General features: G+C 55.7%; 5 protein-coding genes across 5 annotated transcripts; 2 read left to right on the top strand and 3 right to left on the bottom strand.

Moving 5' to 3' along the window:
* Nucleotides 1-6: 6 nt before the first annotated feature.
* CCOS01_09654 (uncharacterized protein) lies at nucleotides 7-1,200 on the bottom strand (the record flags this gene model as incomplete). The annotated part of the gene is made up of 2 exons (XM_060457811.1): nucleotides 7-957; nucleotides 1,027-1,200. 2 exons carry the CDS (start codon nucleotides 1,198-1,200, stop codon nucleotides 7-9), a joined length of 1,125 nt encoding a protein of 374 aa, XP_060310976.1.
* Nucleotides 1,201-2,152: 952 nt separating this feature from the next.
* CCOS01_09653 (uncharacterized protein) lies at nucleotides 2,153-3,361 on the top strand (the record flags this gene model as incomplete). Its single annotated transcript, XM_060457810.1, has 1 exon — nucleotides 2,153-3,361. The coding sequence occupies one exon, from the start codon at nucleotides 2,153-2,155 to the stop codon at nucleotides 3,359-3,361; it is 1,209 nt and encodes a 402-aa protein (XP_060310975.1).
* A 162-nt stretch (nucleotides 3,362-3,523) lies between these two features.
* CCOS01_09652 (ribosomal protein L23) lies at nucleotides 3,524-4,283 on the bottom strand (the record flags this gene model as incomplete). Its single annotated transcript, XM_060457809.1, has 2 exons — nucleotides 3,524-4,091; nucleotides 4,207-4,283. 2 exons carry the CDS (start codon nucleotides 4,281-4,283, stop codon nucleotides 3,524-3,526), a joined length of 645 nt encoding a protein of 214 aa, XP_060310974.1.
* Nucleotides 4,284-5,509: 1,226 nt separating this feature from the next.
* CCOS01_09651 (uncharacterized protein) lies at nucleotides 5,510-6,565 on the bottom strand (the record flags this gene model as incomplete). Its single annotated transcript, XM_060457808.1, has 3 exons — nucleotides 5,510-5,741; nucleotides 5,804-6,305; nucleotides 6,430-6,565. The coding sequence occupies 3 exons, from the start codon at nucleotides 6,563-6,565 to the stop codon at nucleotides 5,510-5,512; spliced, it is 870 nt and encodes a 289-aa protein (XP_060310973.1).
* A 1,326-nt stretch (nucleotides 6,566-7,891) lies between these two features.
* CCOS01_09650 (uncharacterized protein) lies at nucleotides 7,892-11,153 on the top strand (the record flags this gene model as incomplete). Its single annotated transcript, XM_060457807.1, has 4 exons — nucleotides 7,892-7,896; nucleotides 7,980-8,520; nucleotides 8,576-10,922; nucleotides 11,011-11,153. 4 exons carry the CDS (start codon nucleotides 7,892-7,894, stop codon nucleotides 11,151-11,153), a joined length of 3,036 nt encoding a protein of 1,011 aa, XP_060310972.1.
* Nucleotides 11,154-12,573: the final 1,420 nt, after the last annotated feature.

Genomic DNA, 12,573 nt, shown 5'->3' with positions numbered 1-12,573 from the left:
GACAGTCTAAATTCCCAGCCAGATCTTGGATCTCTCGTACGTGTAAAAGGCGACCGCTGCCATGGGCACAACCTTGACGTAGCCGATAGTCAAGCCCACGAAAAACCCCTGCATACCCCTCTCCCGGAAAATCATGGCGGCCGTCTCGCCGATGCGCAGTCGGTGGCCGTCGCCTACGGCACCGCCGACCTGCATTCGCCGACGAATGACCTCCAACGGGTACGATGCAGTCTGGGAGATGAGGCCGGCAACACCACCGGCGAGTAGTTCGGCCCATGATCGCAGCGGCGTGGGCTTGCCCGCAGGCAAGTTCTCCGGCCGCGGAAGCGTTGTCCATTTCGCGAGCTTGGGGTGGCGGAGAACGTCGCCGGCCGTGTCGTGCGTCAAAAAGGACATGCCGGCGTAAGGGAGCATACCCAGCATGGTCGGGGTGAAGCCTCTGTAAAAGTTGATCAGACCCGAGCGCGGGGCAACGGCGGTGACGGCGGAGGCGGCCGCCTCAGTTGCCGAGGTGCCGGCCGCTTGCGAGGCGGGGGACGTCCGCACAAAACGCTCGTTGTAGATCCGCCGGCAAATCGCGGATAACGAGGAACCGCCGTGTTTTGTCTCAAACGCTAACCGGACCCGAATGACCTCCAAGGGATATGTGAAAAAGACGGATGTGATGCCCGCCAGGGAGCCGCTGATAAGCCGGCGCCAGGGCGTCTCTTGATCTTGCCTCCTGATAATCATGGAGCGGATCTGCTCGTACGCAAGAAACTTGATTCCGGCGTAGGGGAAGATTCGGAGGAGAGTGGCCGAGTGTCCTCTATACAACCCCGTGAAGCCTTCGTGGGAGCGAATGTCCTTCATTGCCGTCACGACACCGAACCACGACCCAGTGTACTTTGCGAATTGCGGACTACTCGCCTGGAACAGAATCTTGACTCGGTCAAGAGGTGCGACAACCGTCTTTGCCTGTGGTACAAATCTGCGTCAGCATGACGGATATCCTCTCTACGCCGATTCATTCCTATTGCTACTTACAGCACATCCTGCCAGGCCTCCCGCGACGCCAGAACGCCAGACATAGTCGAACGTCCGCGTCTGCTTCCTGACGGCTACCGTCTCGTCGTCGTCAGTCGGGCACACGGGAGGGGCCCTCGTGTCTGGCTTCGGTCGCGCAGCATTTCGTTGATTGTTTGGTGCTACCTCCGACATAGAGGCATGTTCCAGCAGCGCTGACGGCATCACCTAGTCAGCGCAACCCGGCGAGCGCGCTCGTTCGCTTTGGCTGTTTGTGAAAGTGCTGGGCCCGGCGTTACTCGAGGAGCATTCCGCGAATCGTGTTTTCCAGAAGTGTGTTTCGAAGTTTCCGGGGTCGAGGATTCGAAGATTGGTGAAGGAGAAACTAAAGGAGCTCGCAGCACGAGCTGGCAGGCGAGGAGGGTAAGGATCGTGGGGGGGAGTGGTGATCGCGGAGAAGGTTCCAAGGAGGCAGAGTGCGGGAAGGGAAGGGAAGGGTCTAAAGCCGAAATGCGACGGGGCGGGACGTCATAAAGGCGAGATTTTAAAAAGGCTCCTTCTCATTGCACACAACTGGTGCTCTACGGGGGAGGAGCGTGGCGCACGAGCGGTAAATCGGGGGCTGCCCGCTGAGAGTTCTAGTACGGAGTACAGGGGTCTGGGCCACGAGCCGAAGATTGCCGAGCGTCGACGCGGGCGGATGGTCATTTTCAACTTCTCGACCTCTGCAGCGGGCTGTCTTTCCAGGATCTTCTCTGCTTTTACTCACTTCCGGTCCGGGGTTAGGCCTTTGATACCCACGATACCTCCGCAATTTCACTCCATGTGGGCAGTCGAATCGGGGACTGACTGCAAAGACTTTTCTCACACATAGAGAAACTAACTAACACCAGACCGCTTGTCCAAGGGGAAACCACACCAACGCAGGAGGGCCTCGGTAGGATTGGGGACTACAAGCACCGGACTGTTTTTTCCCACGGCCACCACAGTCAAGCCCCCACCCGGGTCCGGTCGAGGGGCACTTTGACTGCGCCGGGCCTCAAATCAAGCCTCCGGGGAAGACGCCCCGGGTCAAAGCCACAGGGGCAAGGCACGCTGGTCCTGGTTATACTTAGGTGAAGAATGAGAAGAAGATACGATTCTAGTCATGACCTCTACTAGTCTTCCATCAAAGTCCTCTCAGGCATGCTCGTCGCCAAGATGCGTCCTGTTCCAAAATGAAGACCGCTCCGTGTGTCTCGTCGACATACCCGCCTCGTTAGAGGAGAGCCAGCTCTTACCGGGCCAAGGTGCCGAGACAACAGGACAACCACAGAGACGGCTCCTCTCGGTCGACCCCGTCTCCGCGCCATTTACCCTCCCAGAGCCCCGGGAACCTCAAACCAATAACCAGACGCCGGCGAGCCAGCTCGCAGACCTCATGATCGAGGCAGCGGTGAGGAGCGCCCTCGATACGCTAAGACGGACCTGTGATGCGCCGTTTTGTCTCCCTCGTGTGACGGGCGGCGGGAGCAGCAGCGACGTCGTCAGCACCACCGGTCGTGAAAGCAGCGTAAGCCCGCAGGATCATCCCGTACGCAAGGACAACGGCGACGATGCTGCCGCTGCCACTACCGCAGCCGCTTCTCGGCCGGTTGCGGCTGCGGCTGCGGCGCACTTTATTCCCCCAGAGTCTACGTACCTGAACGGCTCGATCCAGGAGACTAGGGAATCCTTCCTCTCGACGGCGCCCAAGTTTGACCTCATTATCATGGACCCTCCCTGGCCCAACAAGTCCGCGAGGAGAAAGAAGAAGACGACTGGCGGCTATGCCACCGTCTACGGTCTCAAGGAGACGCGCGCGCTGCTGGACCAGATCCCCGTCGCCGCCCATCTCGCAGACGGCGGTCTCGTTGCCGTCTGGGTGACGAATAAGGCGACGCTGGTAGACTTGCTCACCTCGCCCAAGGGTGTCCTCGCATCCTGGGGCCTCGAGGTCGCTGCCGAGTGGCAATGGGTCAAGATCACGTCGCAAGGCGATGCCATCTTCGAAACGGAGTCTGCGTGGAGGAAACCCTGGGAGAGGCTCATCGTCGCGAGAAAACGGGGTGACAATAAGAAGTTGCCCGGGAGGGTCATTGCCGCGGTCCCTGACGTTCACTCACGGAAGCCAAATCTGCGCTGCATGTTTGATGACCTGCTGCCCCAAGGATATCGCGGCCTAGAGGTGTTTGCGCGTAATCTGACTGCTGGCTGGTGGGCATGGGGCAACGAAGCTCTTCGCTTTCAAGAGTCTCAGCACTGGGTCGCATCATCTGAAGAAATAAGGCATACCGTGACTGAGGAATCCGAATCCAAAGATACCAAAACCAATTGACACCTTTTCTATATCGCATGCCGTCCTTATTGTGTGTTATGTGTTGTACAAGACATGCCGATCCGCATGCTACACTATTGTTCTTTCGATTTTTGTACACGTGAATATCCCAACCCCTTCCGTCAACCCCCCATCCCATGAACTCGCGCAACGGGAGGATACTCATTTCCTCACCGATCTCTTCGATTGTCTCTTGATCAACCGCCAGCTCTTCGCCTTCCTCTTCTTGGGCGGATCCCACTTGCTATCCAGCTCAACCTCCTTGTTCCCCTGATCCCACTTGCCCGGCGCCGCACCGCGCAAGATTCTACCAGCCTGCTTGCGCAAAAACTTCCTCTCGGGGCTCTCCTTGTCCTTGCTCGGTCTCGCCAGCCTGCCGAGCTGCTTGCGGATGTCGCCGCGGTACTGCTCGCGCGAGACGCTCTCGCGCGCCTCCCACAGCTTCTTGTTCCAGGGCTCGAGGTCCGCGGGCGGGGAGGGCCACACGAAGGGTTTCGTCAGCTGCACCGTCATTACCTTGGTGCTCTGCGGGCGGAAATAGCCGGAGCCCGTCGACCGCCGCTCGATGGCCGACTGCTTGACTTGGGAGCGCACCGCCGTCGTCTCGACGTTGTAGAGGTTCCAGAGGTAGTCGCGGATGTCGAACTTTGTGAAGGTCAGGGGCACGTTGAAGGTGGCCATGTTGGCTGGGGATTTGTCCTTGCGGACAAAAGTGACGACATGGTTCGGCCTGAGGGGGGAGAGAGACGTTAGCTTTCTGTGCATGATGTTTTCGAGGTGCGTGGCGCCAGGGGGTGAAAGGTGATCTCGGGTGAAGGTAGTTGTGATTGGAAAGCTGAACCTACAGATACACTGCCTTCGTTCCCAGCTTGAAGGATGCCGGCCCTTGGCGGGCTACCGCTTGTGCCAATGCCTCCGCCATCTTGTCGTCCGTCGTTGATTTGGCTGAGCTTAATCGATCGTGGAGCTCCTGCGATGCGAGAATCCAAAAAGTTGACCGTCAGGATTGATCTGATTGATGATTGGTCGACTCGGGGTCACGTATTTCCGCCCTTACTAGTGGGGCCAGATTTACGGGTGCCGGGCGCAGGTGCGGGAAAATTGGGTCAACGACAGCTCCCTCAAGGTGTCTCCACACGAGGTCAATTCTTCCGACCGGGCCCGCTCCCCGGCCTTTGACTCTCGGCTTCAGATACAATCTATGGGCAACTTACCTTGATTCCACGTAGGTATTAACAGTCACCTTGGCACTCCTAGTGAAAGCCAAAGAACTCCAAATCAAGGTGCTTTTTTGCGAACGTATACCCAGTCCTATCCCGGCAAAAACGGCAAGGCTGGGTCGCTTGTGTGTCAAGCAAAGGTGGAGTCAAGGCATGTCACGCGACGTCCTGCCATGCGTAGATCTCGGACTCCGAAAGTTTGAGCCGGACAGCTTGATACTCGCTCTCGCCAATTCAGTGTTTAGCACTACCAGTAAGGTACCAGTTCAATTATGAGAGCTAGCAGAGCTTCTCCCCTCACTTCCACAGAAACGATACGTCGAGTCTTGGCTGCCTTCATCTGAGGAAGCTTCGACCACTTCACATCGAGATGTGCAAGAGGGGACAAGAAGATCAGTGTACGGATACAATACACGCCTATTGCGTTCATATCCGATGTTTTAACTGGCACGAGAAAGCAGCCAACGAGGCAAGAGCAGTGCCGATCAAGGAATGGCCTTGTCCGTCAGAGCTCCAACCCCAGATTCCAAGACCAGACGGGTTATGTAAGGCAGCGCACAAACCTGAGTCTAATCTCCACTGGTTTATGAGGGGAATTGGGAGCACCACAGCTGGCGATTTTCCTGGTATTCACCTCCTCATTGCGATGCCATTCTAGCACATTGAGAAGGCATGCACAACTACCGCGGTACATGGGGTCGGCTGCAAGTGGACCGGTGACTCAGATTGGACTCACACACGATAGACCGCAGAATTTGTTTCCCGAAAGAAGTAAGGGTGGATTGTACTAATAAACACAGCATTGCTAGCAACATGGAGACGCAACTATCCCGTACACATCTGGAAGGCTTTTCCCGTCCTTCTTACAGATCTTCATGAATCATGATGAACTTTTACCATCCATCTGTCATGGCTATTGGTGTCTGACTTAGACATCAAGGCCGTCAACAACCACACCCTTGTTCCAGGTCCAGTTCATGTAGCGAGCGGTCTCCTCGGCCGAAGCGTCGTCGACAAGGGCGCTAATAAGGTACAGAGCGGCATCGATACCGGCGCTGACTCCAGCGGCGGTGATGACGCGAAGACCGCCGAGGCGCATTGCGGCACGGCGAGTAATGGACTCGCGGCGGCCGGAGCTCTTGAAGGACATGCTGCCCTTTCTGTTTCAAAGAGTTAGTTTTACTCGTAGCACGGGAGATGGGGTGTAGATCTGGCCACGTACCTAGCGTTGGAGGGTCGGCGACCGGTGTCGGACTTGCGGCGGACGTAGGGGTTCTCGTCCTCATCTCCGAGCTCGAAGCGGAGGTTGTTGACGACGTAGCGAGCATCGTCAATGACATCAGTTCTCTCAGTGAGGTTGCGGGTAGCGGCCTCGCTGCAAAGGATCTCGAACTTGGTAATGTAGTCTGAGTGAGTAGTGGCGGAGAGTCCAGCGAGGACACCCTGCTTGGCAAGAAAGAGAGAACCGGTGCAGATGGAGAGGAGGGTACGCTCGTGGGAGGGATCCTTCTGCTGCAGCTCAGAGAAGGCCTGGATGAGAGGAAGGGGCTCGGCGTTGTTCTTGAGAATGTTCTCACTGTCGCCGCCAACAATGACGAGGACGTCAAAGTCGCTGAGGCGCTCATAGGCCTCCTTGAAGGGGATTTGGGTGCCAATGGTAACACCAGAGTCGGAGACGACCTTGGGCTCTGCGGCCGCAATGGTACACTCGAAGGCCTTGGAGTCTGCGGGGTCGGGCACTGGTTAGCATGGCTGCATGACAGCGGCGTGCGTGGCGGATGGAGCGGGGAAGGCAGTGAGGCGGAGGAGCTGCGCAGAAGCTTCCAAGAAGGTAAATAGGTAACTCACTCTTGTCCTTCTGGTCATGAAGAGCAGTGGACAAAGCCTCCATAGGGCCTGCCATGTCAAGAAGGTCGAAGTTGGGTTGCAGGGCGAACAGAACCTCAATGGGCTCGTCCGCCACTGCAGAGCTCTTGTTTGCCATCGTGCCGGTTGTTAATGTAGTGGTTCAAGGGGGGAAGAGTAAGTAATACAGCTTGTGCTAGCTGTAAGGTTGTGTTGGAGTAATTGGGGTACCGAGATGAGTTCTCGGAGAAGGTCGTTGCTGGGGATTGGCGATTGATTGATGAGATTGGGCTGTTTGTTGGTTGACGATGGTGGAAGAAGAGGAAGTGGAAGTGGAAGGAGAAGAGGGAAGCTCTGAGCTATTTGGATGGAAGGAGGGGAGGGGAAGGAAGTAATAAGGGTCGAGTCATCTGGTCAAAGGTGGTCAAAGGAGGGGTTGGCAGTTGCACCACCAACCCACCAGACCTCTTCTTCTCCTTACCTCGTTACGGTTTACCTGACCTTAGCTGACTTCCATTCCGGAATGTCTACCTCCTCACGCATCACCTTGAGGTGGACGTTGAGGTACCTCTCCTGGCGGTATGTCCCCCTTCCCCCCTTTGGATCTACGCAGTTGGCCGGCTTCAAACCAAAGCAACCCCTCCTGCCCACGCGTGCTACATACGGTCCGCTTGCCCTCGTCCAGCTCAGCTGAGTCAACTGGCCATTGAGTGACTGATCAGGTGCGTTTCTGGAAAAGGCCACAACCCACAACAGCTTCAAGTGGTCCAATGGCCCCACTGTCTCCCGTACGTTTTCTGGGGTCGGGTGCATCGGTGGCCCACGGTGCATGGCGCTCTTTCGCGGATTGCGGGGTTAGTCTCCCCGTGAGGTCACTGGTGGGTCCCGGTACATGCCTGCAGGGCATCCGGAACACCGAGATCCAAGTATCTCCACTTTGAACTCTCTTTCCTTGCGGCGTCGCCCGCCCTTGGAGGTGTCGCACTGGCAATGAATTGAGCCCTGCGAGTTGCGACAGAGCACTGTGAGACCCAGCAGGCCAGGCCCCACAGCAAGACTAAGCGAGACCAACCACAAGCTGTGTTGCAAAGCTGTTTGGCCGCGTCCTGCCGAACAGTGGTCTTCCGTCAGGCCCCTCCCATGCCTTGTAGCGTGCCGTCCAATGATCCAACCTATCTTATCGGCCTTCTACAGCGTTCCCGGCCTTGTTCGAGAGAGGGTCCCCAGCAAAGCTTGTACCTTGCATCAGCAGATTCCGTTGCCGTTGCCTGACAGTTGCATGATCTCGACTTGCCCACCTGCGCCCACAGACGGACCTTGCCTTGCTTTTTCCAACAGCGAAGAACATCGTGAGGCTCGATGAAGAGTCACCGCTAACAAAATGGCGTCGTCAGCGTAAGTGGTCAGACTGTGTTCCCTCTTCGTCTTTTCCCTTCATTTCCCTACAACCTGGGTCGCCTGCGTAATGTGGTGCGCGATATTCCATCCCGCAACTTACCTGCGCCTGCGACTTGCGACAACGCACACGATAGGGTTAATACCAGACTTTCTAGGTCTCTCAAGGACCTGTCCAAAGCCTTGACGTCCTTCTTTGCCTCGCCTTCTCTTCCACTGCCCGACGATGTCGCCCAAGTCATCGATGCCTACCTGAACAAGCACGAGAAATACGAGGATTCGAGCGCCGAGCGACTACAAGATGACTTCCTCGGCATCTGGGATAAGCATGTTAAGGGTGCACCACCCAAGTATGCTGCCTTCGTCCACGTCTTCCGACTCCTGGTGCCTGCGATCCGCACCCCGGCCCGCCTTCTCAAGTGGTGGGATCTACTCAACGACCCGATCCTGGAGAACTTTACTCGGGAGAAGGGCTTGATGGAAGAGTCTCACCATGCGACGCTAGAGGTTCTCATGTTGGATGCGCACGAGGAAGACGACCCAAATGAAGAACGGGTTGTGAACCCGTTCGCCAAGAGGCTCTTGTCATCATGGCTAGAAAAGTACTATAAGATACAGTCTGAAAGTGACTTGACTGCACAATCCAGCGAGCGCGCAATACGCCAGGCCTTGATTACGTATGGCAGGAAGAAGCCCAAGGTACGTCAACATCGTTTCCGTCGTGGGTGCGACCAGTATTCTTATGCTATGGCAGGATTTTCTTTTCGCATTAGATACGTGCTTTGTGCGGAGTGAATTCCGCGCGAGGGCGGCCAAACTGCTGTGCGAATTTGTCCAGAGCCAACCGCCACACCTACACCTGATACTGCAGACGCCGCTGTTCAATAATCTGCTGCGATGCCTGCAACAGGACACATCGACTACGGCCATCTCGATGGCCATCACCGCCCTCATCATGATATTGCCACATATGCCTAGTTCCTTGGTGCCACATCTCCCGAACTTGTTCAATATCTATGCGCGGTTGCTCTTCTGGGACAGCGAACGGACGGGTATTATCGAGGCAACATCAGATGAAAGCGAGCAGAAGAGCCTTGCGTCGCCTTCAGGCTGGGAGACATGCCAGTACTCTCCCGAGACCGACGACATCGAGGTCCCTCATCTCGCCAACTACTTTACCGTCCTCTACGGCTTGTATCCCATCAATTTCATGGACTACATTAGGAAGCCGCAACGTTATCTTCGACATGCTAACGCGGCTAATGCGGACGAAGTGGAAGTTCAACCAACAGAGATTAGGTACAAGTCTGAGCGGTACAGGCAAAGCCATCTTCTGCACCCAAACTTCTATACCCTGACAATCGAGTCTGAAAAGACCGATTTTGGTCGATGGATGACTAGCGAACCAGCAGAAGTCGTGGCCGAGTGCATGGCACTGCGTTTCTCTCCCGAAGGGTTCGCAGCTATCGAACCGGACAGCATGCAGTCTGCTGAGGGTGACAGCTCCCTTCTCAGCGATGAATCTGATCGAGACGGTCTCGGTCCTGCCTTGCTCAGCGGATGCAGCTTGGAACCTGGCGCTGAGAGCTGGAGAAGCAATCAAGATCTTGACCAAAACTCGAGAGCAAGCAGCCACGTGCATTCGACTGGCCAAGGTCGAAGCTCGCTTTCAAGTCAGCCTTCCCACAGAAACTCCTTGGAGGCCCCCAAGGCAGACATCGCTGGGGACAGTCCGACGTTGCCCCCTCAGCTAGTTCCGTCGACCTCCCACACCCATTTGCAGGACATGATTCAATCGAACAAAGCTATCAAGTCAGGACTCCATCAGTCTTTGGCCAATGATAGCGTTCCATCACTCGCGCTGAGCCACCCAGATTCAGCAGCGGAGAAGGCCCCTACTGGCCACATGCCTCCATCTCTGCCAGTCATTTCTACGCCGACGTCTGTTGCTGAAGGACAATCTCAAGTCGCACATTTGCAGAGGCAGATTCTGCTACTCCACAATGATTTGAACTTTGAAAGGTATCTCAAGCAGCAACACATGGCGCATATCGGCGAATTGCGCCGCAAACAAGTTCGGGAAGCTGCAAGTGAAGCCGAAACACAGAATCTTATCTTGACGAACCGGACGCTGAGGAAGCGGTTGGAAGACTCAAAGAAGGCCGAGAATCAAATCAGGAAAGAATCAGAAAAGAGCCGAACGTTGGCCAAGAAGTGGGAATCCGACTTATCCGCAAAACTGCGAACTCTGCGTGAGGAGTCGAGGAAGACCAAGACAGAGATCCAGTCTCTGCAGCAAGAGTTGCAGGGTGCACGCGAAGAGAGCGAGAAACTGAAGAAATTGGTGTGTGACGCTGAGGTCAAGGAGCTAAATTCGAAGCAGACCATGCAGTCCGTGGAAATCAATGCTGCCGAGAACGACCGCTTGAAGGCTGATGTAGAGCGGCTGTCGATCTCTGAAAGAAACCTGCAAGCCAAGGAGGCAGAAAGACAGGCGGCAATCACATCTGCTGCGGAAGCAGAAAACCGAGCCGAGATCTTGGACTTGAAGCTTCAAGCGCGCGAGGGGGAGCTCCAGAAGACGAAGAAGCTCTTCCAAACGCAAATTGGCGTGCTTAACTCGAAACTATTAGAGGCGCATGAAGGCATTCACAACAGACGGAACGCCGAAACCAAGGCGGCGGTCGAGAGCGCGCTAGCTGCGAGTCGGGCAAAGCAGGCTGAGCTTCAAAAGCAATACACCAGCCTGATGAGGAAGTACACGGTGCTGCAGTCGCAGCTAGAGGAGAACCGGTTCTCGGTAGGATCTTCGAACTCTCACGGCCGGGGCGATTTCGTCTTCCGCATGGACGGTGACGGGGAAGGGTCGACGCACTCGAGCAGTCCGGTCACGACGAGAGGTAGTCACTCGGGGATCCACAGGGTCTTGTCGGAGCACGACTTCCTCAACCCGACGTCGTACAATGCGACACCGCCAATCATGTCGAAGCCGTCGACTCCGGTCCCCTCGAGCGCGCACCTCCCACCCGTACCTTCCAGCCCGATTGAGACGGACGAGGCCATTAGCCCGACCACGACAGATCCGAGATACTTCGGCAGAGGTGAGTCTGGAACATCGGCCCGGCTTCGGCTCCGAGATGGGTTCTGGCGGATCAACTAATTGAGAATTGTTTTTCTTTTTCTTTCCAGGCGGAGTACAGAATCGACGGAAAGATGAAAAGGGGAAGAAGAAGGAGGAAGGAGGTAGTGGTGGCGGCGGCGGTGGCGGTAGCAGCAGCGACAAGAAGGAGAAAAAGTCGGGCGTGATACGGGGTATACGTGGATACATGTGATCAGCAAAGCGTAACAAACGAGTCGGTCTGGTCGAGAGAAGACGGAAACACGGCCCATGAAGAGAGATACCCAATGACTAAAGTTCTGCTAGATTTGTGGCCAAGATGCAATCACGTTCGCGTATGATAACCATCGTTCTTCGGGGGCCAAACGCCACAGATCATCTTATGAGTTTTGGTTCCTCCTAGCATTTAGTTGGGCTGCAAAGGGGGCACATTTGACTACTGTCAAGCGCTGGACAAGGGAGCTGTAGAAAGTTGAGCTGTAGAAAGTTGAGCCCGAAAAGTAGGCAGTTGCTGCCGAGTAAAACGACAGCGCACAAGATGCTACGGAGCCTTTGACTACCATAACCATTCAGTCACTGAGTTACTTCCGACTCCCCGGAACGGTGGTGTTCTTCAAGATATCAACTTTCGGTGTACAAGATCTGTCCGAGCTGACAAAGCAGATGGAACACACCGGAGCAGACGACATGAGCCAAAGATCTCGCCTGCTACAAGAATCCGCCTCGACGATTGGAAACCAGTCAGTGGTGCGCAGCCTCATTATGCAGGAGCTCCCACGGACACGGCGGAAGCGGTTTGGGCTCAACACATAGTCTTCGATGACTCTATCTCTTCCAGACAAACTTTAGAGGGCCAACTGAATTCAGTCACCTGAATTCGTGCGCCTCTAGGAATAGGACGGGAGCGCAACTATGCTCGAGGGATCAAGTGAGGCTTGCAAAAAGGCTAACCTCGTTGTGAGGGACATTCCGATGAACAGCAGCTTTGGTCAATAGTTCCCGGAACTGTTGGCCTTAGTTTCTCAGCTTTGACTCCTTGCCTAATTGGCCCAAGGCAGTATCGACATTGTGAGAAGAGAAAGGGAAGCTTGGAAATTGTCTTCCGTCAAGCGCAAGCGCAAGCGCAAAGACTTTGACGCAGAAAGTCCGCTTCACAGAGTTCCATGCCGTGGAGTCGAAGAAGGGGGAAGCGATAGCTTCCTTCCTCACGCCGGTACGCTCTGCAGCTTGCAGCATCGCCACCCGTATCAGTATCTGTCTTGCAAGCGCAACTCCGAGCCCCGAGGACGTGTTTCCCACCTTTCACCGATGCATAAGTCTTTGCTTTGGGCTGCTTGCCTTAGTCTTACTTGAAAGATTGTCTACGGAGAGTCGGGTATGAGAAGACTGCCGTGATTGGCCCAAACTCGCCGCCTGTCTCCTGGATCGAACCCGGGTTCCCGAGCGCACGGCTCTACGCCTTCCAAAAACGGTTGCTAGTGAGGCCCTTGCAGTAGTTCGCAATCTGTCAAGTGTCCGTCTGAGACAGCATCCAGCGCGGGATGAGCTTCCCAGAGACGGACTGCGGAAAGGAGTACGAAAATGGAAGGGAGACGTTGCGTCGGGCTTTCACCAGGTTCCGAGTCTATGGAAGA

The sequence above is a fragment of the Colletotrichum costaricense genome (assembly GCF_030867565.1).
Source record: "Colletotrichum costaricense strain IMI 309622 chromosome Unknown Scaffold_10.1, whole genome shotgun sequence".
In the NCBI taxonomy this organism is placed as follows: domain Eukaryota; kingdom Fungi; phylum Ascomycota; class Sordariomycetes; order Glomerellales; family Glomerellaceae; genus Colletotrichum; species Colletotrichum costaricense.
The sequence above is the reverse complement of the archived record's forward strand: the minus strand, read 5'-3'. Positions and strand labels throughout refer to the sequence as shown.